The 21735-nt window shown below is 40.9% G+C and overlaps 6 protein-coding genes across 7 annotated transcripts; 4 read left to right on the plus strand and 2 right to left on the minus strand.

Annotated features, from left to right (window-relative positions):
* The first annotated feature begins 3 nt into the window (after nucleotides 1–3).
* LOC108599773 (translocation protein SEC63 homolog) lies at nucleotides 4–3357 on the plus strand. The gene is made up of 5 exons (XM_017986820.2): nucleotides 4–109; nucleotides 183–473; nucleotides 775–1484; nucleotides 1542–2799; nucleotides 2859–3357. The coding sequence occupies exons 2-5, from the start codon at nucleotides 350–352 to the stop codon at nucleotides 3035–3037; spliced, it is 2271 nt and encodes a 756-aa protein (XP_017842309.1). The 5' UTR covers nucleotides 4–109; nucleotides 183–349; the 3' UTR covers nucleotides 3038–3357.
* A 133-nt stretch (nucleotides 3358–3490) lies between these two features.
* On the minus strand, nucleotides 3491–7578 carry LOC108599774 (SH3 domain-binding glutamic acid-rich protein homolog). 2 transcript variants are annotated; one of them, XM_017986821.1, is made up of 5 exons: nucleotides 7212–7578; nucleotides 5860–6258; nucleotides 5012–5104; nucleotides 4710–4776; nucleotides 3711–4660 (listed from the first exon to the last, which is right to left on the minus strand). In XM_017986821.1, exons 1-5 carry the CDS (start codon nucleotides 7254–7256, stop codon nucleotides 3981–3983), a joined length of 1284 nt encoding a protein of 427 aa, XP_017842310.1. In that variant the 5' UTR covers nucleotides 7257–7578; the 3' UTR covers nucleotides 3711–3980. The 2 variants fall into 2 exon arrangements, with proteins under 2 accessions (XP_017842311.1, XP_017842310.1); XM_017986822.2 differs by lacking the exons at nucleotides 3711–4660; nucleotides 4710–4776 and adding an exon at nucleotides 3491–3701.
* A 675-nt stretch (nucleotides 7579–8253) lies between these two features.
* Nucleotides 8254–10791, plus strand: LOC108599944 (akirin). The gene is made up of 4 exons (XM_017987168.2): nucleotides 8254–8584; nucleotides 9528–9842; nucleotides 9897–10262; nucleotides 10322–10791. Exons 2-4 carry the CDS (start codon nucleotides 9623–9625, stop codon nucleotides 10330–10332), a joined length of 597 nt encoding a protein of 198 aa, XP_017842657.1. The 5' UTR covers nucleotides 8254–8584; nucleotides 9528–9622; the 3' UTR covers nucleotides 10333–10791.
* A 1015-nt stretch (nucleotides 10792–11806) lies between these two features.
* Nucleotides 11807–14912, plus strand: LOC108599942 (sphingomyelin synthase-related 1). The gene is made up of 4 exons (XM_017987166.2): nucleotides 11807–12676; nucleotides 13440–13943; nucleotides 14000–14166; nucleotides 14227–14912. Exons 1-4 carry the CDS (start codon nucleotides 12040–12042, stop codon nucleotides 14704–14706), a joined length of 1788 nt encoding a protein of 595 aa, XP_017842655.1. The 5' UTR covers nucleotides 11807–12039; the 3' UTR covers nucleotides 14707–14912.
* A 436-nt stretch (nucleotides 14913–15348) lies between these two features.
* LOC108599941 (nuclear valosin-containing protein-like) lies at nucleotides 15349–19032 on the plus strand. Its single transcript, XM_017987165.2, has 9 exons — nucleotides 15349–15499; nucleotides 15654–15777; nucleotides 15942–16271; nucleotides 16335–16385; nucleotides 16439–16827; nucleotides 16890–18089; nucleotides 18144–18476; nucleotides 18532–18759; nucleotides 18829–19032. The coding sequence occupies exons 1-9, from the start codon at nucleotides 15443–15445 to the stop codon at nucleotides 18898–18900; spliced, it is 2784 nt and encodes a 927-aa protein (XP_017842654.1). The 5' UTR covers nucleotides 15349–15442; the 3' UTR covers nucleotides 18901–19032.
* An 81-nt stretch (nucleotides 19033–19113) lies between these two features.
* Nucleotides 19114–21097, minus strand: LOC108599943 (carboxypeptidase B). Its single transcript, XM_017987167.1, has 2 exons — nucleotides 20424–21097; nucleotides 19114–20176 (listed from the first exon to the last, which is right to left on the minus strand). The coding sequence occupies exons 1-2, from the start codon at nucleotides 21021–21023 to the stop codon at nucleotides 19223–19225; spliced, it is 1554 nt and encodes a 517-aa protein (XP_017842656.1). The 5' UTR covers nucleotides 21024–21097; the 3' UTR covers nucleotides 19114–19222.
* Nucleotides 21098–21735: the final 638 nt, after the last annotated feature.

Raw genomic sequence — 21735 nt, forward strand, 5'->3', positions numbered from 1 at the left:
TTAGATATGCCGCCCTTGACGCGCTACGGTCACACTGCACAAACGTGTCAAAAAGACGGGTTGTAAATACGCACGGGTTTTTTAAATTTGCGGTTTATTTGTGAAATAAGTAAGTTGAAAAACGCAATATACGGCCAAATGTTGCCCTGAGGCAGCTGACTAAACAAATCTTGACGTTTCAGGTAGAGCAAACGCCCACAATATCGCATTGCCAGCCACATCAGCTGGGCAAAAGGCAACAGGAGTGCGAGGGGTGAAAATTAAATAAAAAAAAGGAAAATAGCAGACGGAGCCAAAAGCAACGTTTGTAAATAACTAGAGTGCCGCCTGTGTAGAAAAAACAACAATAATGGCGGGGCAAAAATTTCAATATGATGAAAGTGGCGGAACTTTTTATTATTTTGTGTTATCGTTCTTGGCATTAGTTTTGATACCAACGACGATTTACTATTGGCCACGTAAAAAGAAAGAAGGTTAGTATTAGTGCTGATTATAATCGCTGTATGTATGTAACTGTTTGTGTGTGTATGTGTAAGAAAGAGATTTTCCTGACTGCTGCAAATGGACACGTTCCATTTAATTTATTCTAACAACGTGTGCGTGTTGGTGAAAGCTGCAGCAAAAACAACAAGAAAAAGAGCACACTGAGCCAGCTCATTGCACACACATACACACACACACAGCCAGACACACACCTGCTGCGCTCACTGAGCTTATCTTACATGCGCTCTCTTGAAGCTTGTCTTACTCTTGTGTTCTCTCTCTCTTTAACAGATTCCAGTAAATTAAAAGAGGAATGTCAGTGCGAGCAGTGCTTGAAGAAAAAAATTATTTTGGCCAATGCAGAACCTTATCGTGCGCTCAGGTCCTTTGCCATCAAGGTAACCATTGTGCTAGGATGGGCTTTGCTGCTCTTCCTTACCTATCGCGTCTCACAGTTTGACTACGAGATGGCTAGCTTTGATCCCTTTGAGATACTTAGTGTACCGCCCACAGCTACACAGGCGGAGATTAAAAAGGCCTATTACAAGCTATCCAAAATCCTGCATCCTGACAAGGAGACAGGTGATGAAAAAAGCTTTATGATGCTAAGCAAAGCGTATCAAGCGCTTACCGACGATGTCGCCAAGGAGAACTATGAAAAGTACGGCAATCCCGACGGTCCAGGTGCCATGAGCTTTGGCATTGCGTTGCCCTCCTGGATTGTGGAGAAGGAGAATAGCGTTTGGGTGTTGGGTCTCTATGGTCTAGTCTTCATGATAGCCATGCCCTCCGCTGTGGGCGTCTGGTGGTATCGCTCGATACGCTTCAGTGGCGATAAAGTCTTGCTGGATACAACACAAATGTATTTTTATTTTATACACAAAACACCCCATATGCTGCTCAAGCGTGCCTTGATGGTGCTGGCAGCCAGCTTGGAATTTGACAAGCGTCACAATTCGCAGGTGATTGAACGACAATCGGATAATGATGAAGTGCCGGCGGTAAGTAGTTAAAATAATTTGCTGTGCAAAACTCTTTTTAACGCACTTTTCTTGCAGCTCATACGTCAGCTGCCTAATCTCAACGAGAAATGCAAGGAGCATCCGCTTTGTCGCATGTATTCCATCAAGACACGTGCCGTACTCCATGCTCATCTCACACGCATTCCACTTAATCCAGACACTCTAGAGCGCGATCGTCAGTTTATTGCCAAGAAGTGTCCCTATTTGGTGCAGGAAATGGTTAGCTGTGTGCATCAGCTGGTTATGATGGCCTATGCGCGTCGAGTGCCACGTCTACCCAGCATTGAAACCATTGAGAATTGCATGAAAATGTCGCCCATGATTATACAAGCCTTGTGGGAATTTAAATCGCCGCTGCTGCAGTTGCCGCATCTTACCGAAGATCATTTGTATTTTATGAACAAGAAACGTCATGTCAAGAATCTGCAGCAGTTTGCCCAGCTCAAGCCGGAGGAGAGTCGTCAGCTGCTTAAGAATCTCACCGATCTTGAGTATGAGAACATTATGCGTGTGCTTGGCAAGATGCCGTTGATCGATTTCTCCATACGCTGTGAGGTTATTGATGATGAGAACACCAATGTGGTGACCGCAGGCGCCATTGTAACCGTTACTGTTACCTTGGAACGTAAGGATATGAGAAGCTTGTTTGGCGATAGCAAGGCGCCCGAGAAGCAGGGCATCAAGGAGGAGGGTGCCCAAGAAGAGGGCGCGGGTGATGATGAGGAAGCTGCTGCAGCTGCTGCGGTGCCCGTTAAGAAAGCCTCCGCCTGGGCCAAGCCCCGCAAAGGCGGCAAAGGCAAGGGAGGCAAGAAGCCCGCCAATCAGCAAAAGAAGAAGCCACCTGTTAAGCCAGCAACAGCTACTGCTGCTGCAGCTCCGCCAGCCAACACAGCGGATGAACAAACAGCTGGCAACTCTGAGGCGGAATCTGATGCTGGCGAGCATAGCGATGTGGAGTCTGTAGCCGGCTCTGGAAGCGAAGATGAAGATAAGCAAAAGAACAATTCCTCGCTGGATGATGATGATGATGAGGAATGGGAGCGCCTGCAGGCGAAACTGAACAAACGTGAACGTCTCGAGGGCAAGTCACGTGTCTCGCACTCTGTGCACTGTCCCTATTTCCCCGAGGAGAAGCAAGAGTACTGGTGGACTTATATCTGCGACCGCAAGTCCCGCACGCTGCTCACAGCGCCCTACCATGTGACAAATCTGGTAGAGAAGGAGGAGATCCAACTGAAGTTTACAGCTCCGCGTTGGCCAGGTGTTTACACCTTTACGGTGTGCCTGAGATCAGGTAAGACTTGACTGCAGCTACTTTCAAGTATATAAAGCTTAAATGTGTTTCTGTTTTAGATTCCTATCTTGGCATGGATCAGCAGCAAGAGCTTAAATTGGATGTGCAAAAGGCGCCCGCACCACCAACAGATCATCCACAATGGGATCTCAGCGAATCGGAGCCAGAGCACAACGATCAGCAGGAGAATCTTAGCGATTATACAACGGACACATCTGATGAGGAGGACAGCAATTAGTTATCATTTCGTTGAGAGAGAGATTCTCATGACACACACATACACATCCTACCAAGCCCCCCGCCACAACAAACAATCTGCTGCTCCTTCCCATTATACAATTCCTACTTTTGAAACCTTAAACGTAATTTGATTTTCTCAGCTTTTGTTAGTTAAATAATATTTTTGATATTGCGTTTGTGCATTTTAGTTTCTTCACTTTGTTTTAACTAGTTTTTGTAACGGAACTTTGGGGTATCTAAAAGGCAAGCCCGTTTAGTGCGTAAATAAATAAGTGACAAAATAAACAAACAACATTTTCAATTAAATGTCTGTACTAAAATTAATTATAAATGTACTTTATATATTTAACTGTATTTGGATACAAAGGCAACTAAAGAAAATGATATGAAAATGAGAAAAAAAAGGGAAAAATTGCGAAACGTATGTTTCAGTACGTGGAAGTATAATATAAAACATAAATAATTTTGAAAATAAAAAAAGGGTAAACAAATATATATTTTAGTTTATTATTTTAAACGTAATCTCGCTTCCTTCTCTACAGGGCTGCCGCGTCGCGTTCACTTTGCAGCAGCTGCATTGTTGCCGCGTCCTTTGTGGCATCCACTTGATGACTTTGGAAGGGAATGGCTGAGGTCACTTCAGCTGTGGCTTGGCTGATCTGCTGTGGGAATAAAAAGTTTATACAAATTGTGTATTTAATGTTATTTATTGTCCAGCTGTCCGCGTTATTCATTGTTTCCTCCACCAGCTGTTGTTTAATTAATTAGCTTCGTTTACTTTTTTATATTTACAATGTGTGTTTTCATTATTTGCTAATGGGTGTGCGAATATGTGTGGGAGTTGTAGGTGATAGACTACAGGTGCAATGTGGTGTGGTGAGTTTGCTTGGGTCAATGGGTTCGTTCGTTTGTTTGTTTAAAATTCGTTTTATATGCAGTGTTTACTCTTCTTCCTCCTCTTCACTTTCCTCCTCTTCCTCTGAAGAAGATTCAGCTTTCTTTTCAGCGTCGTCAGGTTTTTCTTCTGGCTTATCTACTTCTTTACTCTCCTCTTCTTGCTTAGCATCATCGGCTTCATCCTTCTCCTCATTTTTTTCAGACTCCTCCGTTGATTCCTCTTTGGTTTCAGCTTTGGTCTTGGCATCTTCCTCTGCGTCCTCAGCACCATCAATATCATTTTTCACATCAATTGCCTCTGTCGCTTCAGTTTCGGTTTCAACAGGCTTTTCAGCTTCTTCAGCCTTTTGTTCTTCTTCTTTATCAGATTCTTCTTCACTTTCAGACGAGCTTTCTTGGCTTTTAGCTTCTTCATCAGCCTCTTCTTTAGTTTCCTTTTCAGACGCATCTACCTTTTCCTTTGTTTCTTTTTCAATTTCTTCGGCTGGCATTTCTTCAGAGTCTTCTGACTTTTCTTCCTTTTCCTGCTCAGTAGTTTTCGTTTCTTCTTTGCTTTCTTCTTCAGCGTCGGCTGATTTTTCTTTGGCCTCCTCATCTACCACTTCCGCTGTGCCGTCATCTGCCTTCTCTTCTTTAGAATCCTCAGCATCAGCAGACTTTTCTTTATCCGCTTCATTTTCGTCAGCCTTCTCCTCATTTTCATCCGGCTTCTCTGTTTCGCCATCTTTGGGAAAAGTTATAGTAATTGTTCATTGATTCGTCATCTACTTTACCTGACGCTTCCTTCTTTTCATCCTTAGATTCGCTTTCCTCATTACCTTCTTTGGTTTCAGTTTCAGTCTGTTGTGCATAGGAATGTGGGGTGGGTTTTGTGGTGGATGTGATTTTTCAAGGTGATTGAAAGTGGGGAAAGTATATGTACAGTTAAGTAAATATATGGTAAACTTATTTTCACGTTGAAAGTCTGCTCTATAATTGCAATTGTCATGCCAAAATTAGCGTTCTGAAGGCAGCTAAGGTTCTAAGGTTAAGTTCATACACTCATGCAGTAGTTTCAGAACGTACGCTGTTTTACCTTTTGTTCACAACCCTCATCATCTTTGTCCTTATCTTTGCTTGCCTCATCTACTTCTCCCTTTTCTTCACTCGTTTTCTCGTCAGCCTCATTCTTTGAAAGTGTTGAAATTTCAAATCGTTAGCTTTTGTTTTAGAAAACTTTCGCTGTTACATAACATGCGCTGTTAACGACGGCGTAAACGCTTTAGCTTAGCAATAAGGAACTTTTATATACATGTATAGGTGTGTGAATGTGTTAAAAAAGCGTTTGTTGATATTTTTTAGTAAATACAAATATATTTCACTTTTATTCTCATTATGTATCTAAATATGCAGCGGATTTTTATGTTTTCGCATTAACATAACTCAGCCAGCCGCACAAACCAATCACTTTATAGGGTTAAATCAGAACTTAAATCGCTTCGAGTTTGTTAACAGACAAATAAGTGTAAGTTTTAAATTACAAATAAATATATATTTTAATGTTTTGATTAAAGTTGTCATTTCTCTCTTAGCGTGAACACAATCGCTTAAGTTAGTGTGTGTCTTTTTGTGAGTGTAGTATGCAAGTCATAATTATATATGAATGTTGGTGTAAGTATTAAGGTAGCTTAACTTAAAGAGAACCGCAGTCGTGGTGAAAATATTGTGAAGCACTGTTGTCTGTCAAAATGCTGTTAGCTAACATCTTTATGTTATGGCTACTGTTGTAAAAAAGTCATTACTGATTGCGTCGCGTTAGTAATAGTTGCAGTTAATATTATTAATTATTATTTTCATTGCTGATGCTGGTGTTGTTTTTTGCTTCTGTGCAGGCTTGTTGTTGCTTCATAACAGTTAACAGAAAAGTACAAATTTCGCTCAAACCTCTGCCTTTTCCTCAGCAGCAGCCTCGCTTGCTTCACCCTCCGCTGGAGCCTTTTCGCCGTCCTCTTTGGCGTTGCCATTCTCCTGCTTCAACTCAATTTGAGCGCTACTCACGGCCGTAGTATCAGCGGGCGCCAATTTGAGAAACACCTCAAGCGTATCAATCTCATTGGCCATATCGAAGGCATCATAGTCACCACAGTACTCCTCATCATTGAATAATTGGGGTGGCAATGGGTGTCTGGGCTCTGGATCGCTTACTGTGCCGCCATTGCTAGTGGATTTGTTTTGCATCATCTCCTTTTCGCTCTCCTTGCCGGGCTCTGTGATGTCAACAGTATCATACTGTATGTTCTTGCTGTCCAAGATCATAAGCACACGCTGCTGGCGTTTCTTCACCTTAAGAAGAGAGCAAGCAAAATATTGGTATAAGAGTTTGTTAGTTAAAGAGTTAACTTTAGTTGAAATGTAAATGCGCATTGCTTTTTTCCCAGCCCTGGTTTTCACTTGCCGGCAAGCCCAAACACACACACACCCATGCATAAATAAAAACAAGCACAACTTGCTCTCTCTTTGGCAGATAAGATAAATACAGTTATATTAAACGGGTTTCTTTTTCTTATCTTTGTAGTTTACCACTATTTGATTGTAATTAATTCTTGATATTGAATTGCTGTCAATGATTTCATTTGATGCATTTAGACACTGACGCGCCCCAAACAAAACAAGCTTACAACAATAAACAAAGGCTTGCGCGTTCTCGCTCTCTCACATTGCACTCACGCCCTCAATAAGAGTTATTGTCGTTTACACAAAGAACGTTGCGAATAAAGCACAAAGAGCCTCGGATGAATCATACACCCACACATACGCATACAAAAAAAAAACTATGATCAATGAATGCTTGAGCACAGACAATAAAATAGGCTTATAAGGAAATGTTTGTGGTCATAATCTTCTGCTTCTTGCCACCACCACACTCACACACTCTCTTTCACACACACGCATGCCAATCAAAATACCCACTTGCTATGCCGTTGATGCAGAGAGAGTGAGAGCGCCAAACGCTAGAGATGACGTTTCAACTGTACACTTGTACACTACATCATCAAACACACATACTACTGCAGAGTGTAGTACGAGTACGCAAATAAACAAGTGTAAAATAGAATATGCATTTTGTCATTTCTTTTTTATCTATGCTATGCTTAACTAACCAAACATTCCATTAACATGACACTAGCAAACACAATCACACACACACACACACACACACATACTATATGCATTAACAACCCCGCCCCGACGCCCACGCCTAGAACCTGGGACACTAATTAATTAATATTATTTACCTCCTTGTTGCCGGACATGCCGCTGACGTACACTTTCAAAACCATTTTGTTGAAATAAGGTTGTTACGATTTAAAGCTTAATTTATTACGCGAATTAATTATATTCGACTTTCACAGCGATACAAAAATATTTTTAGATCTTTCTTTCTTTGCTCCGCTTTTTTTGTGTTGGCTTTCTCAGCGACTTGCTCCTACAGATACGTAATGTTATATTAGTTAATCACGCACTGTGCAAATCGTTGCTATAAACGCAGTCAATTCGTTTGTAAGCGCGTATAAAATGTTTATTCTATAAAAGTGTAAAAATATTTAATATTAATTGCACAAATTCGCTTCGTTTTATCCCTTTTTTACTTTTGACGTTCTATTCAGTGTGACCTAATGTGAATTGCAGGAGAATGCCAAAAGACTCTGCGACAACCCTGTATTCTTTTAACAAATATTTAAATTTTATTTCTTTTATTGTAAATAAATATAAAATAAGTCAGATCATAATAGTCATCATAATTTAACTCAAAAAAATATTTCTTTTTTTTAAACAAGAATAAAATGTAGAAATATTACAAATTTTCAAATAATAATAATATGCTTTGAATTATAAATATGTGTATTATTTACAATGAGCTTTAGCCAATACATTCCAAAGAGTTTTTGGTTAGGAAAATATTTTATTAAAACTCGACCCATGCGTCTATTTTATTATTACAAATTTTATAAAAATTTATTATGAAATTTATTATAAGCTGCAAGCAACAATATTTTAATTGTAAATTTTGTAGTACACAGAGACTTAACATTGTCTAACATTCCTTTTTCTTAAATTTAAAAGTTAGATAGATAAATAAAGATATGAAAAGTATTGAATATTATTAGTAACATAATATTTAACATTGTTATAAAATACGTATACATAATACACTGAAATGTATATTATAATATTGTGGGAATGCGATATTTTTGCGTACGTGCCATAACAGAAATGAACTATCTGGTTCATTTTTCTTAGCCCTGGTTGGTTACTCATTTTGGTGCTGCCAATAACATTGTCACGCTTGCATCGGTCGTCGTCCATTTTTCGACGGAAAGAAAAACTGACAAATTAAATCGCAAAAAGACAGTAAAACTTACAAATCAAACGATTTGTAGAGTTACAATAATCGCTATTCAGCACAGTGCATTTCAGTGGCCTTTGAAATACTGCTCAAAACCAGATAAGCAATAGAAAATACATATAGCTTTTACAACTAATCTAAAACTGAAACTAAAACGTTCGTGCGCACAATAAAAAAAAATAAATAAGTAAATAAAGCGCGTGTGAAGTGGTGCAGAAATCGCAGCGGAAGTTTAAAGAAACAAAAGAAATACAAATTAATGTAAGTGCAAAAGGCGTGAAAAATGCCAAAGTTGGGCGTTTTTCTCTTTTTATGCTGGCTCTTGATAATGATATGCACTCCATTTAAAAAAAAAATTCACGAAATCTAAATTCCAACTCAGCTGCAAGTGTGTGTGAATGCGAGTGCTGTGAGCGCAAAAGAGACCACTAGCGTGCACACATAAGCTGCTGTCATTTTGTTTTATTTGAAATGAATGTCTGTTTTTTTTTTTTTTTGTCACGTAAATAAGTACTAATCATTTATTATTGACAAAAGGAAAAAGGCTTAACAAAAACAACGCAAAGTAAATCAAAAGCAGCAATTGCGAGGTAGCAAATGTATTTATTGCTGGGGTGCATTGACAGCGCGAGTTATGAATGTGTCCGTGTGCGTGCGTGTGTGTGTGAGCGAGAGGTTCAGCATTTGTAAAAACAGCTGGTACAGGTCAAAAGGATACGCATGCTGGTTGTTGTTGTTGTTGTCAGTTTGTAGCTTTGTTGTTGGTTTTCTTTTGCGTTGCTATTAAACCGCGTGCATGGCTATGTTAGTATATAAGTAAGTGTGTTAGTGTGAGCTGTGTGAACGGCCTTTTAACCCTTAGTGAACTGGAGTTAAATTTTCTAAAATCGTAATAAAATTACATAGCATGTATTTTTGTAGATTTTCCAAAGTGCATAATACAATTTTTTTTATTACATTTTTATTTGGTATATACCATTTTTTTTTTTACTTACAAGCCAGCATTCTAGGGTTAATTACGCAGCGTCTCTGTTGCTTGTAGCAGCTGCCATTGCTCATAAATCTGCTGCCTGCAGCATTTTCTCTGTGCATATGTGTGCGTGTTTGTGTGAGTGTGTGTCAGGTGAATCCTGTTTTCCTTAAAACCAGTTTTTAGTTCAAAAATTTCACCATTTTGTTGTGTGCTCTTCTCTACTCTTTGCAGCTGAAACCTAACTCTGTTAACAGTGTGGCAATAAACCAACCCTAGCACCTAACATATAAATATATATTTGTTATATATAGCCTTTTATTATTGCAATGGCATGTGCAACACTTAAACGCGCCTTGGACTGGGAGTCCCTTAATCAGCGTCCCACAAAACGCCGACGCTGCAATCCTTTTGGCCAGGCAGGCGCCGCTGGCAGCAACTCTCCCTCACGCGATGGAGCCTCTAGCTCCACGGCCACAAATCGTTATGCCAAAGACAGTAACGAGCCCAGCCCATTTCTGGAGACCACACTTGCCAAGATGTCCTCAGGTGAGTATAAAAAGGAACTTAAGCTTAACAGTTTTTAATTTTATTTATTTATAGATAAAATGGCTGAGAATTTGTGCAATGAAATCAAAAGACTGCACAAGCGCAAGCAGCTGCCAATAACAAGTGGCGCCTTGGAACGCATGCAGGACTCTGAATCGAGTGGCTCTGAAATGGGACCGGAGAGTCCACATCGCCCGGACAGTCCGCCCAGTCAGTTTATGCTGCGTCAGCATGGCGAGAAGGCATTGTTTACATTCAAACAGGTGCAGCTCATCTGCGAGGGCATGATCAAGGAGCGTGAGGATCAACTGCGCGAACGCTACGAGTCCGTTCTGACCACCAAGCTGGCTGAGCAATATGATGCCTTCGTTAAATTCACATATGACCAGATACAGCGCCGCTATGAGGCAGCGCCCAGCTGTAAGCTAAACTTTAAATTTAAAATAAAATATTTATTTAACTATGTTTATCTTTTGCAGATTTGTCGTAAGGCACACAGCACGGATTAACCTCAATAAAAAAAAAATAAACACCAAGATCTTATGCGACGGTATCTCTCGGCCCCATAAAGAGAGAGAGAGTAGACAAGGAGTAAAAACAACATAGAAGCCCTCATTTAAAAAACAAACAAATCATACTACATTTGTTTATTATATATTTTGAAATACGAAAGAGTTATAGTTTAAAACTAGCATTACTTATATAAAAAATAATGTATTGAAAAAAAAAAGTAAAGAATGCCTGCAAACTAAGCCAAGTTTATGCAAATGCCTAAACATTGTTACATCTACGTTTTCATATAACGAAAATTCTAAATATAAATGACAAATATTCTATATATAGTACGCATGTAACTTACAACGCTAATAACGGTGCAACAAACAAATCCATAACATACAAAATAACTCACACAATTCAAAGAAACCTCAACAGTAGCTTACAGTAAAAACAAAAAAAAAAAACAACAAATTAATGCTAACAAAATGAAAAGAAAAGAAATATTGATAATATATAGCTAGCTTTTAAGATATATTATAAAAAACGTATCAACAAAAGAAAACAAACACTATTGTATTTCAACATAGCAATTATGAAGAAACTAAAGATGAAAGAACTACTCATGAAATATCATTTTCATAGTTTATTTTTGCATAATAATTTTCCTAAACTGAGCGAGAAAAGAACGAAAAACAATTTTATTTGTTTTTGTCTTTAATCCAAGATTTGTTAACATACAGCTGCAATTTTCAATTTGCTTTAAATATGTAAAACAAAAAAAAAGTAAAAACAAAAATAATAAAAAAAAATATATATTATATTATTTAAGTCAACTTGAACGCTTGCAGAAGACGCTTGGCAGAAAACGTTTCATTTTTTCATTATAAATAATTTTCACTCGATATGTATACAATGACTATATATTTTTCAATTTCGCAAAACATACATAATTTACATTAGTAATTTAAACTTAATATTAGTAAAAGAAATGCCATTTTTATATTAAAATAAAAAAAAAAGAAATCGCGATGAATTGAAGAAGATTTAGTTTGTTGTATTTTTGCCTGCACATTGAAATTTTTTAGAGACTTGAAAATGACGCACAGGCGCTTTTAAACTGGCGCTTTCTTTTTTGCCATTCACACTATTCGCATCACTTTCAAGCTCATAGATACATGACAGTGCTGTCAAATTAGCTTTAAATAAAAACTATGAATGTTTCAGTAATGAAGTATTGGATGATTTTTTAAGAAATAAACTCAGATTAAATCAGCATATTATTTTTATCCCATTTCAGCTTTTTTCCCTCAGAATAAAGCTTGTGCGGGCGACTACCACCTGGCAACACTGTTTTGTTCGATATTGTAGATAATACTCGCAAGCGAATTTGTTTTCAAAAAGAAGAGAAAGAAGAGACAGCAAATTGTTGCCATTCAGCAGTTTTCTCTCGCTCACACTTATTTTAAATAAACACAAGTAAACTAAGCAGGCCAAAATTTCAAGTGCAACAAAATTGAACAAGTCTTGATTTGCTCTTTTATTTAATGATAAGGTGTAGGATAATAATGTGCGGCGTACGCCTGGCTTGAGTTTAAAATGCTGACGCGCGTAAACAATTGGAAAGTAGAACCAAATTTAAACTTGCAGTGATTTGCTGAAACCAAAAGAAAAGAAAGCTCGTAATTTTTTGTCTTTGACAATGTGCGACAACAGTGAAATTTGTGAGTCAGAGGAGGCGGAGACCGTGCAAGCCTCGCCGGCTATGCATAATCTAAGCGAGATCAAAACCAACAGCAACAAAGCAACATCAACAGAACAGTTGCAAGTGTGGCAGTGGCAAGTGGCTGAGTTGCAACAATGGCTCAGCAGGGAAAGTAAAGAAAAGTTCTCGCGCACGCTCTACGACTGCATCAGCCTGGAGGCCATCGATGGCCAAGTGTTGCTGGCCATGAGCGAGGAAGATGTGCGTGACTTGCGCTACAAACTGGGCTATAAGCTCACCTTTGGCGAGCTGAAAAAGTTTTGGCTAGCGGTGCAGCAGCTGCAGCGTCAGGTTGACGAGAAGAACACCACCCGCCCATCCACACATAATGTGACAACCAATGGTCCTTTGGTATTGCTCACACAAGCATCCTTTCAGCCAGGCGCAGGCGGTGCCGGCGGCGGCAATATTCTTATGCCTTTTGCATCTTTGCAAGCTGCACCAACAATCGATCCCTGCACCTGTCCGCCCCCACTGGGCGAGTGCCCAAGTGACATATCCGACTGTGCCGCGTACATAGAAGCAAAGAGACGAGTGGTGTCGCCGGAATACTTCAAGACAGCCGTTAGCTTAGGTAAGCGCAACAAAGAGAGCGAGAATGATAGAAAGCGTTGAGGTTCAACAGAGGTCTTATCGTTCAATTAAATGTAACCTTGATTTGATATCATTTTTATACTTCAAACCCATTGCATGCACACACATACACGTACGTCATTTAATTAAAAATTAGTTACAGTTTTATTGCGCCAGTGACGGCACTTTATTGATATTTTTATTTGGAGGTTAGACGCGCGCACACACACACACACACACACATGCTTACATCAGTATGTAAATGCATGCATGCTCTCCCTCTCCCTCACACGCACTGCTTAGCTTGGGTTTGTTTTGTTTATTTGTTGTGGAATTTTTTGTTTAGGTTTTGTGTAACTTTGCGTGCATAAAATGACAAAAACAAATGTCTACAAAACACTTTGAGAGCGTGCGAGAGAGCGGCGACAGCTTAAAGAAAGTTCAAGAGCGAGCCTAATTTAATTTGGGGCTTTATTTTTAGAAAAGTAAAATTACTAACATTTTATATGGCTTGTTGTAATTAGTTTATTATTAGGAAAGGTTAAGCTATATAAGGGTCGTAACCAAGGGTCAGTCGTTTAACCAATTTCCACGTTATAAACATGTTTATGTAAGTAAAAAGGCTTTTCTTTTGTTTAGTTAGTGTAATTGAATATGCATTTGCAGCTGGACACCAGTGTAAACAATAAATTTTTAGCAAAATGTAATTCGATTTGCCATATTTACTCATTCACTTGCCATTTATTTGTTTGTTTGTTTGGCAGGTTACTCATTCGTCGTCACCTGGATCACCAGCTTTGTCATGGTGATTGTGCACGAGCGTGTGCCCGACATGAAACGCTATCCACCGCTGCCCGATATCTTTCTCGACAACGTGCCCCACATTCCCTGGGCGTTCAACATGTGCGAGATAACCGGCTCGCTCTTATTCACCATTTGGCTCTTTGTGCTCATCTTTCACAAATACAGAACGGCCTTGCTGCGCAGATTCTTCGCCTTGGCGGGCACCGTCTTCCTCTTGCGTTGCGTCACCATGCTGATTACGTCGCTGAGTGTGCCAGGCACTCATCTGCAGTGCAATCAGAAAGACTTTGCTATCGATGATCCGAACATTGATATGTTTGGTGCTTTGGTTATTCGCATGACGCGCGCTTACAGAATTTGGAGCGGTCTGGGCATGTCCATACAGGGGGTCAGAACCTGTGGAGATTATATGTTTAGTGGTCATACGGTAGCGTTGACGTTGCTTAACTTTTTTATAACTGAATGTAAGTGTTTGTTTATTCAAAAAATATTTGTTTTAACTTTCAATCTTTTCTTAAAGATACGCCGCGCAATCTTTACTTTCTGCATACGTTAACCTGGTTATTAAACATGTTTGGTATATTTTTTATACTTGCGGCTCATGAGCATTATTCCATAGATGTTTTTGTGGCATTCTATATAACTTCTAGATTGTTTCTATACTATCATACGCTAGCCAACAATAGGGTGAGTTAGAATATGCATTAAACATAACTCTTAACTTAAATTCATTTCACTTTCTTTTAGGCTCTCATGCAAAGTGATTCCAACCGCACGCGCATTTGGTTTCCCATGTTTAGTTACTTCGAGAGCACCGTGGACGGCATTATTCCAAATGAATTTGATACGTTTGGTTCGTTGATAGAATCATTTGTTGGTCAAGTCATTTACGTCAAGGACCGCATCTTATTGGCCACACAGCTCTCCTGGCAGAGCAACATACAATCGATTTATTCGAATAGATCTTCGTTGAATGTAAATAACAAATCAGAACAGGATGTTTATACGCGCACTCGTGCTGCAGTTTCCAAATATTTCAGCTCCCATCGCTCGATGGGCAGCACTGTAAGCATTAGCAATACAGGAGTTATATCAACCACGCCTATTAGAACTAGCCCTACACCTCGAAGGCGTACAGTTGTTGATGCCGGTGTGAATGTGAATGTCATACCAGTTACGCCTAATAGCGATTCCAGATCCTCGCAAGCAGAGAAGAAATTACTCTGATTTGGCTTCCAGTAATTATTATTTTTGGCTCTTTCGACTTATTTGTTTATAACGACTGATAATTTTTATTTCTCAAAATTAATTCAAAAAGATTATTTTCTTCCAGTTACAGCAACTCTAAACTGTATTATTCACTCGTAGTGCCTTCCGGGTAGTTCTCTCCAGATATTACTTCTCATAAAAATAAACCAGCTTTAGTTAAACAATTTATAATAATTCTCATTCCGTTCAGTTATAGTTTTTATTATTGAAGACTTTTTAATGCATTATTATGTAATTCTAAGCGTTTAAACTTTAAAGTAACTTTATTTAAGTTATTTAGTATTAAGAACGTTTTTGTTGAACGCACAAAATCGAATAAATTCAAATTGAAGCATCAATTGTAAGTCGTTTTCATTCCTTAAGTATTAGAAATTTCATACGTGGGCTTATATATATGATAATATGCATGTACTTATTGATATAAAAAAATATAATTATTTTTTTTTAATGAAATTTGAACTTTTCACTGCATTGCGCAATTCATGATTTTCCAACACTATGCGATGCAACATCGATATCAACAAAACATTAGGAAATATCGTGCTGCCATATGAGCACAATATGTGTGTTGCCATAAGAGCAAAATATGAGTGTTGTTATTTGGCAACACTGAACACTGTTGAGTATAACATAAAATAACTAAAGCGTTTTCTTCTTAAATAAAAATAAGTCCAAGCTGGAACTGGCGCGTAATATGAAGAAAAATAAGCCACTGCTGCATGATCCCACAATAATAAATCGCGTGCAGCTGGTAAGTACTGGTTTTCGTGTACGAAAAACAACAAGCCGGCAAAAGCAAAACAGGCGGTGACGGCAGTAAAAACTGCATTTGCAAAAAAAAAAGCAAAAGCAAGGTTAGAGAGACGCACTAATACTTGCCGACATTTTTCTTTTTGATTTCTCAGTACATAGAAGAGCACATTGACGAAACATACTTGGATGTGAAGCAGATGACCAAGGAGTTGATGCAAAAATATCCCGAGTATTCACGTCGCAAATTCGGACCATTCAGACAACTTGTACACCAAGGTAAGCAAAAATATGAAATGTGTGTGCGCATGACAAAAAAGTTTAATTAAAAAGCGTTGTGAATTGTAAGTAAAAGGTCATATCAGCTTAATACGGACCGAGGGTAGGGGTCGGTGAGAGCACATGCTTGGTGCAGTTTGTAATCAATTTGTTTTATTTTGCAGCCTTTTCCATAGTCTCAGATAGCTATAATCTCGACAAGGCCAGCAGCTCAGACGACGAGGACGACGATTATTTAAGTGACGACTCGAAAACGCCACAGAGCACCAGCATTATGAACAATCTCATGCAGGACTTGTACACACCACAACGCAAACCCTTGCCCAGCGCCAAGCCCAGCAGTGAACCCATTGATATAAGTAGCGGTGAGGAGAATGAAGATGAGAACAAGCCAAATGGCAGTTCAGCTGCAGCGAATGCAACTCCAGGCAAACAGCTCAAACGCACGATGGTGGAGGCCCCGCCCTCTGGGGGCATGGTACAGGCAAAGAAAAGTAAGCTAGAATACCAAAAAACACTAGGGAAAGCGCCCATTATTAACAAAGGCAACATTATAGGCATGCGTCAGGAGTGTGCCAATGTGGGTCCCAATGTTAACGTCAAGAAGTGTGAGTCTTGTTGTTTTTAATTGATTATTTTAATTAATTGTTTTGCCTTATAGTTTTGACGCCAAAAGACTCGCATGCGGCTCATGCTGCTAGCTCTAATTATCAGCAGCAACTACATCATATACATCAACAGCAGCAGCAGCAACAGCAGCATCATCCACATCAACAACAGCTGCCGCAACAACAGAAGAATCAACAACACCAACGTGATTATCCATTGCGCGTGCGGAAATACAAAAAGGAATTGGAGATAGCACGCTCAAATGAAAGTTTTCGCGATATTGGCGGCATGGATAGCACACTCAAGGAGCTCTGCGAAATGCTTATACATATCAAGTCGCCAGAATTTTACTTTCAATTGGGCTTGCTGCCATCACGTGGTCTTCTGTTGCACGGTCCACCTGGCTGTGGCAAGACTTATCTAGCGCGTGCCATAGCAGGTGTAAGTTAATGCTTTTAACTATATAACAACCCATGCTAATTTATCTCTTTTTTTTTTTATAGCAACTCAAAATGCCTTTATTAGAAGTCACCGCCACTGAGCTTATTGGCGGCATTTCTGGTGAATCAGAGGAACGCGTGCGCGATATATTCGAGCAAGCCATTGACAATTCGCCTTGCGTTTTGTTTATTGATGAAATTGATGCCATCGCCGGCAATCGTCAGCATGCTGCCAAGGATATGGAGCGTCGCATTGTCTCACAGCTCATCGCCAGCTTGGACCAGCTGAAGGCTACGGAATTCGGCCAGTCTGTAGTGGTTATAGGCGCTACTACGCGTCCCGATACATTGGATCCAGGCTTGCGTCGCATTGGTCGCTTTGATCATGAGATTGCTATTCATATACCTTCACGCAAGGAGCGTCGTGAGATTTTGCGCATACAGTGCGAGGGATTGTCTATTGATCCCAAGCTTAATTATGATAAAATAGCCGAGCTAACACCAGGCTTTGTGGGCGCTGATCTATTGGCCTTAGTGTCCCGTGCCGCTGCTATTGCGGTTAAGCGAAGATCTCTAAGAAAATTCCGTGAATTACATGCGGCTAGCGAGATGAATATGACAACAGTGACGCTAGATGATGATGAGCCCGCTGATGACCAGCAGAAACCAGCAGAGATAAATAAAGACAAAGAAGAAGTGCAAGAGGAGACTAAGGACCAGGAACAGGCTAAGCCTGCAGACTCTGAAAGCGATAAGCCCGCTGCGGATACTACCAATGGAGAAAATTCCATGGATGTGGACAAGCCACCCAATGCGGCAACACCAGAGCCGAAGCCAACAAGCTCAACAGCGTCACCCTTGGTCAGCGATGAGTTCTATGAGCCCACCCTTGCTGAATTGACCAATTTTCTTGATAATCCACCAGAGGAATTTGCTGATCCAAACTTTTGTTTAACCATGGATGACTTTTTGGCCGCCATTAAGGTGGTGCAACCTTCAGCCAAGCGTGAAGGCTTCATTACAGTACCGGACACCACCTGGGAGGATATAGGCTCCTTGCATGACATACGTGAGGAACTGAAGCTCGCTGTGTTGGCGCCTGTGAAATATCCTGAAATGCTTAAGCGTTTGGGTCTGGAAGCGCCTTCAGGCGTGCTGCTGTGTGGTCCACCCGGCTGTGGTAAGACGCTGCTGGCCAAGGCCATTGCCAATGAGGCGGGCATTAATTTTATATCCGTCAAAGGACCTGAGCTAATGAATATGGTGCGTAGCAACTTTAACTTGCAAATAACATTATTAATTGAATTTATTTTTTAGTATGTGGGCGAGAGCGAGCGTGCGGTGCGCGCATGTTTCCAGCGTGCTAGAAACTCCTCGCCCTGCGTCATCTTCTTTGATGAGTTTGATTCGCTGTGCCCCAAGCGTTCCGATGGCGGCGATGGCAACAACTCGGGCACGCGCATTGTCAATCAGCTGCTGACCGAAATGGATGGTGTGGAGGAGCGCAAGGGTGTTTATATATTGGCCGCCACCAATCGTCCGGATATTATAGATCCGGCTATACTGCGTCCAGGTCGCTTGGATACCATACTGTATGTGGGTTTGCCGCAAGAGCAGGAACGCGTTGACATACTTAAGGCAACGACCAAGGTGCGTAGACTGCAGCTGAAAACAGAATGTAAATTTAATTATAAATTTGCTTTAGAACGGAAAGCGTCCCGTGTTGGCGGAGGATGTTGATCTGCAGCAGCTGGCTGTGCAAACAGAAGGTTATACAGGCGCTGATCTGGCTGGACTGGTTAAGCAGGCATCCATGTTTGCCTTGCGTCAAGCGCTCAACGAGGGCAAAGTGTCTGCTGATGAGGATCTGTGTGTGCGCAATAAACATTTTATGGAAGCGCTAAAGCAGCTGCGTCCCTCTGTTAGCGAGCAGGTCAGTAACAGTTGCTCTAACATTGCGCTGTTAAAGCTTAACATAATCGTTCTCTCTTTCTCTTTGTAGGATCGCAAAGTGTATGAGAAGCTGCGACAGAAGTACGCAGCGCCGCGTGTTCCGCTGCTGGCAGAGAAATAAAAACAATCGATTACAGCATGCATCGATGCATTAGTTTTAAGCAACACACATACATACACACGCATACACATACACTAACAGTGCAACTCTGTTTGCCGAACTCTGAACAATTCCTTATTTCATTTGATAAAATGTACAAAACAAACATAATTAACAAGCAAAAAGTTATCCATAGTCATGGAGAAAAGCGAATAAATTAAAAATACATCGTAATTAAAGCACGTTTGCGAGTCCAAAGACCCGGCCAAATTTTGGCGACACATTTAATTTAAGCAATTTACAAAACACACACATTGATGATAGAATAAATCAACTAGATCAACTATATCCGACCTGCACCATAGGCCTTGATGCGGCTAACAAAATAACTGTTCGTTGGACCATCACCTTGCCCCTGACCGCTTAACGTGGTCGCAGCAGCAGATGCAGCCGCCGCTCTTGTTGTTGCGGGCGTAACAATTGCTGGCGCCGTAACCGGACGCACGGGCGCTGAGGCGGTCAACAAGGCGTTGCGACGCTTTTGCAGCTCAAGGATTTGCTCATGATGCGATATTAGTGAACGCTTGGTGCGTTTCTTTTTCTTTTGCGCCACCTTGTGCTGCTCCTTGTCGCTGCTATCGTCGCTGGCTAATTTGCTATCACCAGCGCCCGCCTCGGCACGTGGGCGCAACTTGGGATTGGGCAACACGTTGGACTCCGGACTACGATTGATTTTGTTGCGCAGATCAAAGGCGCTCTTGCACATCTCGCGTATGCCGAACCAGCTTTCATGCCCAATTTGGCTGATCATTTCAACGGGCGGCTGGAAGCCCAGCGCACGCGATGGCAGCTCCATAACCAGCGCCAAAGGTGCGTTCAGCACACCATAGACATAATCTACTACTGAACCGCTGATGGTGCGCTTGGTAAGCGCACTTATGCTGCCCGTGCGATACTCACGCCCATTGTAGGATTTGATGGCGGTGCGTCCGGTATTGGCCAACGTGCTCAGCTCGCGCCAATGATGCGGCGGATCGCGGCTGTAGCCCCAGGGATACATAATGCTCTGACCATACGAGTGCAGTGACAAAAAGAACAACAAGTTGGGCGCCAAACTGTCGAGTATGTTGCGCATGGCACGTGTTTCCGGCTCCGAGAACGGACGCTCGCCCTTGTATGTATTGCGATTGGTTTTGCTCGGTCCGCACTCCCAGTAGATGTCATAGTTGCGATTGCAATCGGTGCCCACAAACTTGGAACCTTTGTGCGGTCTTCGGTTCTTGCGCCAGTTGCGATTCTGATTGGGTAAGTGGAAAGGAAAAATTAGTAGTAGCAATAGTAGTGGGAGTAGCAGTAGCAATGGTAGTAGGAAAAGTATCGGCTTAAGTAGTCAAAAGGCTTATCCAGGTTTCAAACCAACTTTGTACTACAGAAATCTTAAGCTTTAACAGATCTGGGATTGTAATTGGTTAGAGCTTGATTTGGAATATTGTAGCACCCATATATATATATATATTAAATTTTTCAACATTTTCAGGACCTACCGTTTTACGGGAATACTCATATCCATCAGGATTCACCAGCGGCACTATAATAAAGCGTAAATTGCGTAGCACCTCAATATTTCTGGTGTAACGCTCCGTTAGCTGATAGATGCAGTTAAGGCAGGTGCTGACTGTAATCCATTCCCGCGCATGCGTTCCGGCTTCAATAAATATAATATTCCGATTGACATCGCCGGGCAAGACCAGCGGACCCTTGTTGCCTGTTTTCTTGAACACCTCATCCCGCTTTGTGGCCTGCATGCGTGCCAGCGAAGGCAGCTCATTATTCTCCGGATTATTCCAGTTGATCTCCAGTGCGCGCACCTCGCGTTTCTCGTGCGTTGTGCCCAGCGTATAAAGCTTGACAAAATGCGGATAGCGATGCACAATGTAGTCCAAATACTGATTCACCTGGCTGTACTCCAAATAGTTATGCAGCACATCCGGACGTGGTATAATGACGCGACGTTGTGCTAAACTAATGGATGTGGAGCCACTAGCGCCACTAACGCTGCTGCTGCCGCCGGCGCCGCCGCCGCTGATTCTGGCCACGGTGCGGACTTTGGTCTTCTTGTTGCGTTTGTGTTTCGCGTTTAGCATGTTGGGTGAGTAGAAATGGGAAATTATTATAAATAATATAAAAATAGAAATTAGCACTTAAAATTTTTGATCAATTCTACGCACACGACAGGTTATTACAATAATATTGAGAATTTAGGATTACAGTTTGGGCGTAAGTTTGAAAAAATATTCTAGGCCAGCTAGAAAGCGTAAAAAATTCAAAAAATTAATTGTTTATTGCATAATTTTGACGTTTGAGAACAGCGTAACAAAAAAAAAATCAAATTAGTTGACATAATTTCAGAATTTTTGTAGCTGACATAAAATTTGCATGCTGACAAAAGCTAATTGCATTGCAAAATTGTACACAAATACAGAGTTACAGCTAAGAAATTTCTGCTGCAACTTCTTACTTTAAATTAGTAAAATTTTTGTTGTTAGCCTTTGCTTTATTTGAAACTCACCTGGCACTGAATCTGCAGCAGCTGCTCCACGAGCAGCACTCTGGGACGTGCGGACCATTTGGTAGTGGCAGCCATAGTGCGGAACTCGCACCGCCAGTGGCAACACTTGGTTGGAAACTCTTTTTATCAACTAAACTAGGAAAGTGGCAAACAAAGTGGCACAGCCGCAACATAGCAGCGTGGGTGGTGTTGTTGGTCGGGATGGTTGGCAGGCAGGATTCCCTGTCGCTATCCTTTGTATATACATACTTAGAAAAAAGAGTTCGCATTTGCTAAATTGGGACAGC

This window comes from Drosophila busckii, chromosome 3L, assembly GCF_011750605.1.
Source record: "Drosophila busckii strain San Diego stock center, stock number 13000-0081.31 chromosome 3L, ASM1175060v1, whole genome shotgun sequence".
NCBI lineage: Eukaryota > Metazoa > Arthropoda > Insecta > Diptera > Drosophilidae > Drosophila > Drosophila busckii.

What these genes read in the sequence shown, in the direction of transcription:
- LOC108599774 (XM_017986821.1), bottom strand. Translation starts at nt 7,256, where the DNA reads ATGGTTTTGAAAGTGTACGTCAGCGGCATGTCCGGCAACAAGGAG. An exon ending in GCATGTCCGGCAACAAGGAG is followed by an intron (nt 6,259 to 7,211) that starts GTAAATAATATT and finishes TCTCTTCTTAAG; the next exon opens with GTGAAGAAACGCCAGCAGCG. An exon ending in ATGAGGGTTGTGAACAAAAG is followed by an intron (nt 4,777 to 5,011) that starts GTAAAACAGCGT and finishes TATGCACAACAG; the next exon opens with ACTGAAACTGAAACCAAAGA.
- LOC108599941 (XM_017987165.2), top strand. Translation starts at nt 15,443, where the DNA reads ATGAAGAAAAATAAGCCACTGCTGCATGATCCCACAATAATAAATCGC. An exon ending in GACCTGAGCTAATGAATATG is followed by an intron (nt 18,090 to 18,143) that starts GTGCGTAGCAAC and finishes TTTATTTTTTAG; the next exon opens with TATGTGGGCGAGAGCGAGCG. An exon ending in GTCCCTCTGTTAGCGAGCAG is followed by an intron (nt 18,760 to 18,828) that starts GTCAGTAACAGT and finishes TTCTCTTTGTAG; the next exon opens with GATCGCAAAGTGTATGAGAA.
- LOC108599943 (XM_017987167.1), bottom strand. Translation starts at nt 21,023, where the DNA reads ATGCTAAACGCGAAACACAAACGCAACAAGAAGACCAAAGTCCGCACC. An exon ending in ATGAGTATTCCCGTAAAACG is followed by an intron (nt 20,177 to 20,423) that starts GTAGGTCCTGAA and finishes TTACCCAATCAG; the next exon opens with AATCGCAACTGGCGCAAGAA.
- LOC108599942 (XM_017987166.2), top strand. Translation starts at nt 12,040, where the DNA reads ATGTGCGACAACAGTGAAATTTGTGAGTCAGAGGAGGCGGAGACCGTG. An exon ending in TAACTTTTTTATAACTGAAT is followed by an intron (nt 13,944 to 13,999) that starts GTAAGTGTTTGT and finishes CTTTTCTTAAAG; the next exon opens with ATACGCCGCGCAATCTTTAC. An exon ending in ATACGCTAGCCAACAATAGG is followed by an intron (nt 14,167 to 14,226) that starts GTGAGTTAGAAT and finishes ACTTTCTTTTAG; the next exon opens with GCTCTCATGCAAAGTGATTC.
- LOC108599944 (XM_017987168.2), top strand. Translation starts at nt 9,623, where the DNA reads ATGGCATGTGCAACACTTAAACGCGCCTTGGACTGGGAGTCCCTTAAT. An exon ending in ACTTGCCAAGATGTCCTCAG is followed by an intron (nt 9,843 to 9,896) that starts GTGAGTATAAAA and finishes ATTTATTTATAG; the next exon opens with ATAAAATGGCTGAGAATTTG.
- LOC108599773 (XM_017986820.2), top strand. Translation starts at nt 350, where the DNA reads ATGGCGGGGCAAAAATTTCAATATGATGAAAGTGGCGGAACTTTTTAT. An exon ending in GCCACGTAAAAAGAAAGAAG is followed by an intron (nt 474 to 774) that starts GTTAGTATTAGT and finishes TCTCTTTAACAG; the next exon opens with ATTCCAGTAAATTAAAAGAG. An exon ending in ATAATGATGAAGTGCCGGCG is followed by an intron (nt 1,485 to 1,541) that starts GTAAGTAGTTAA and finishes CTTTTCTTGCAG; the next exon opens with CTCATACGTCAGCTGCCTAA.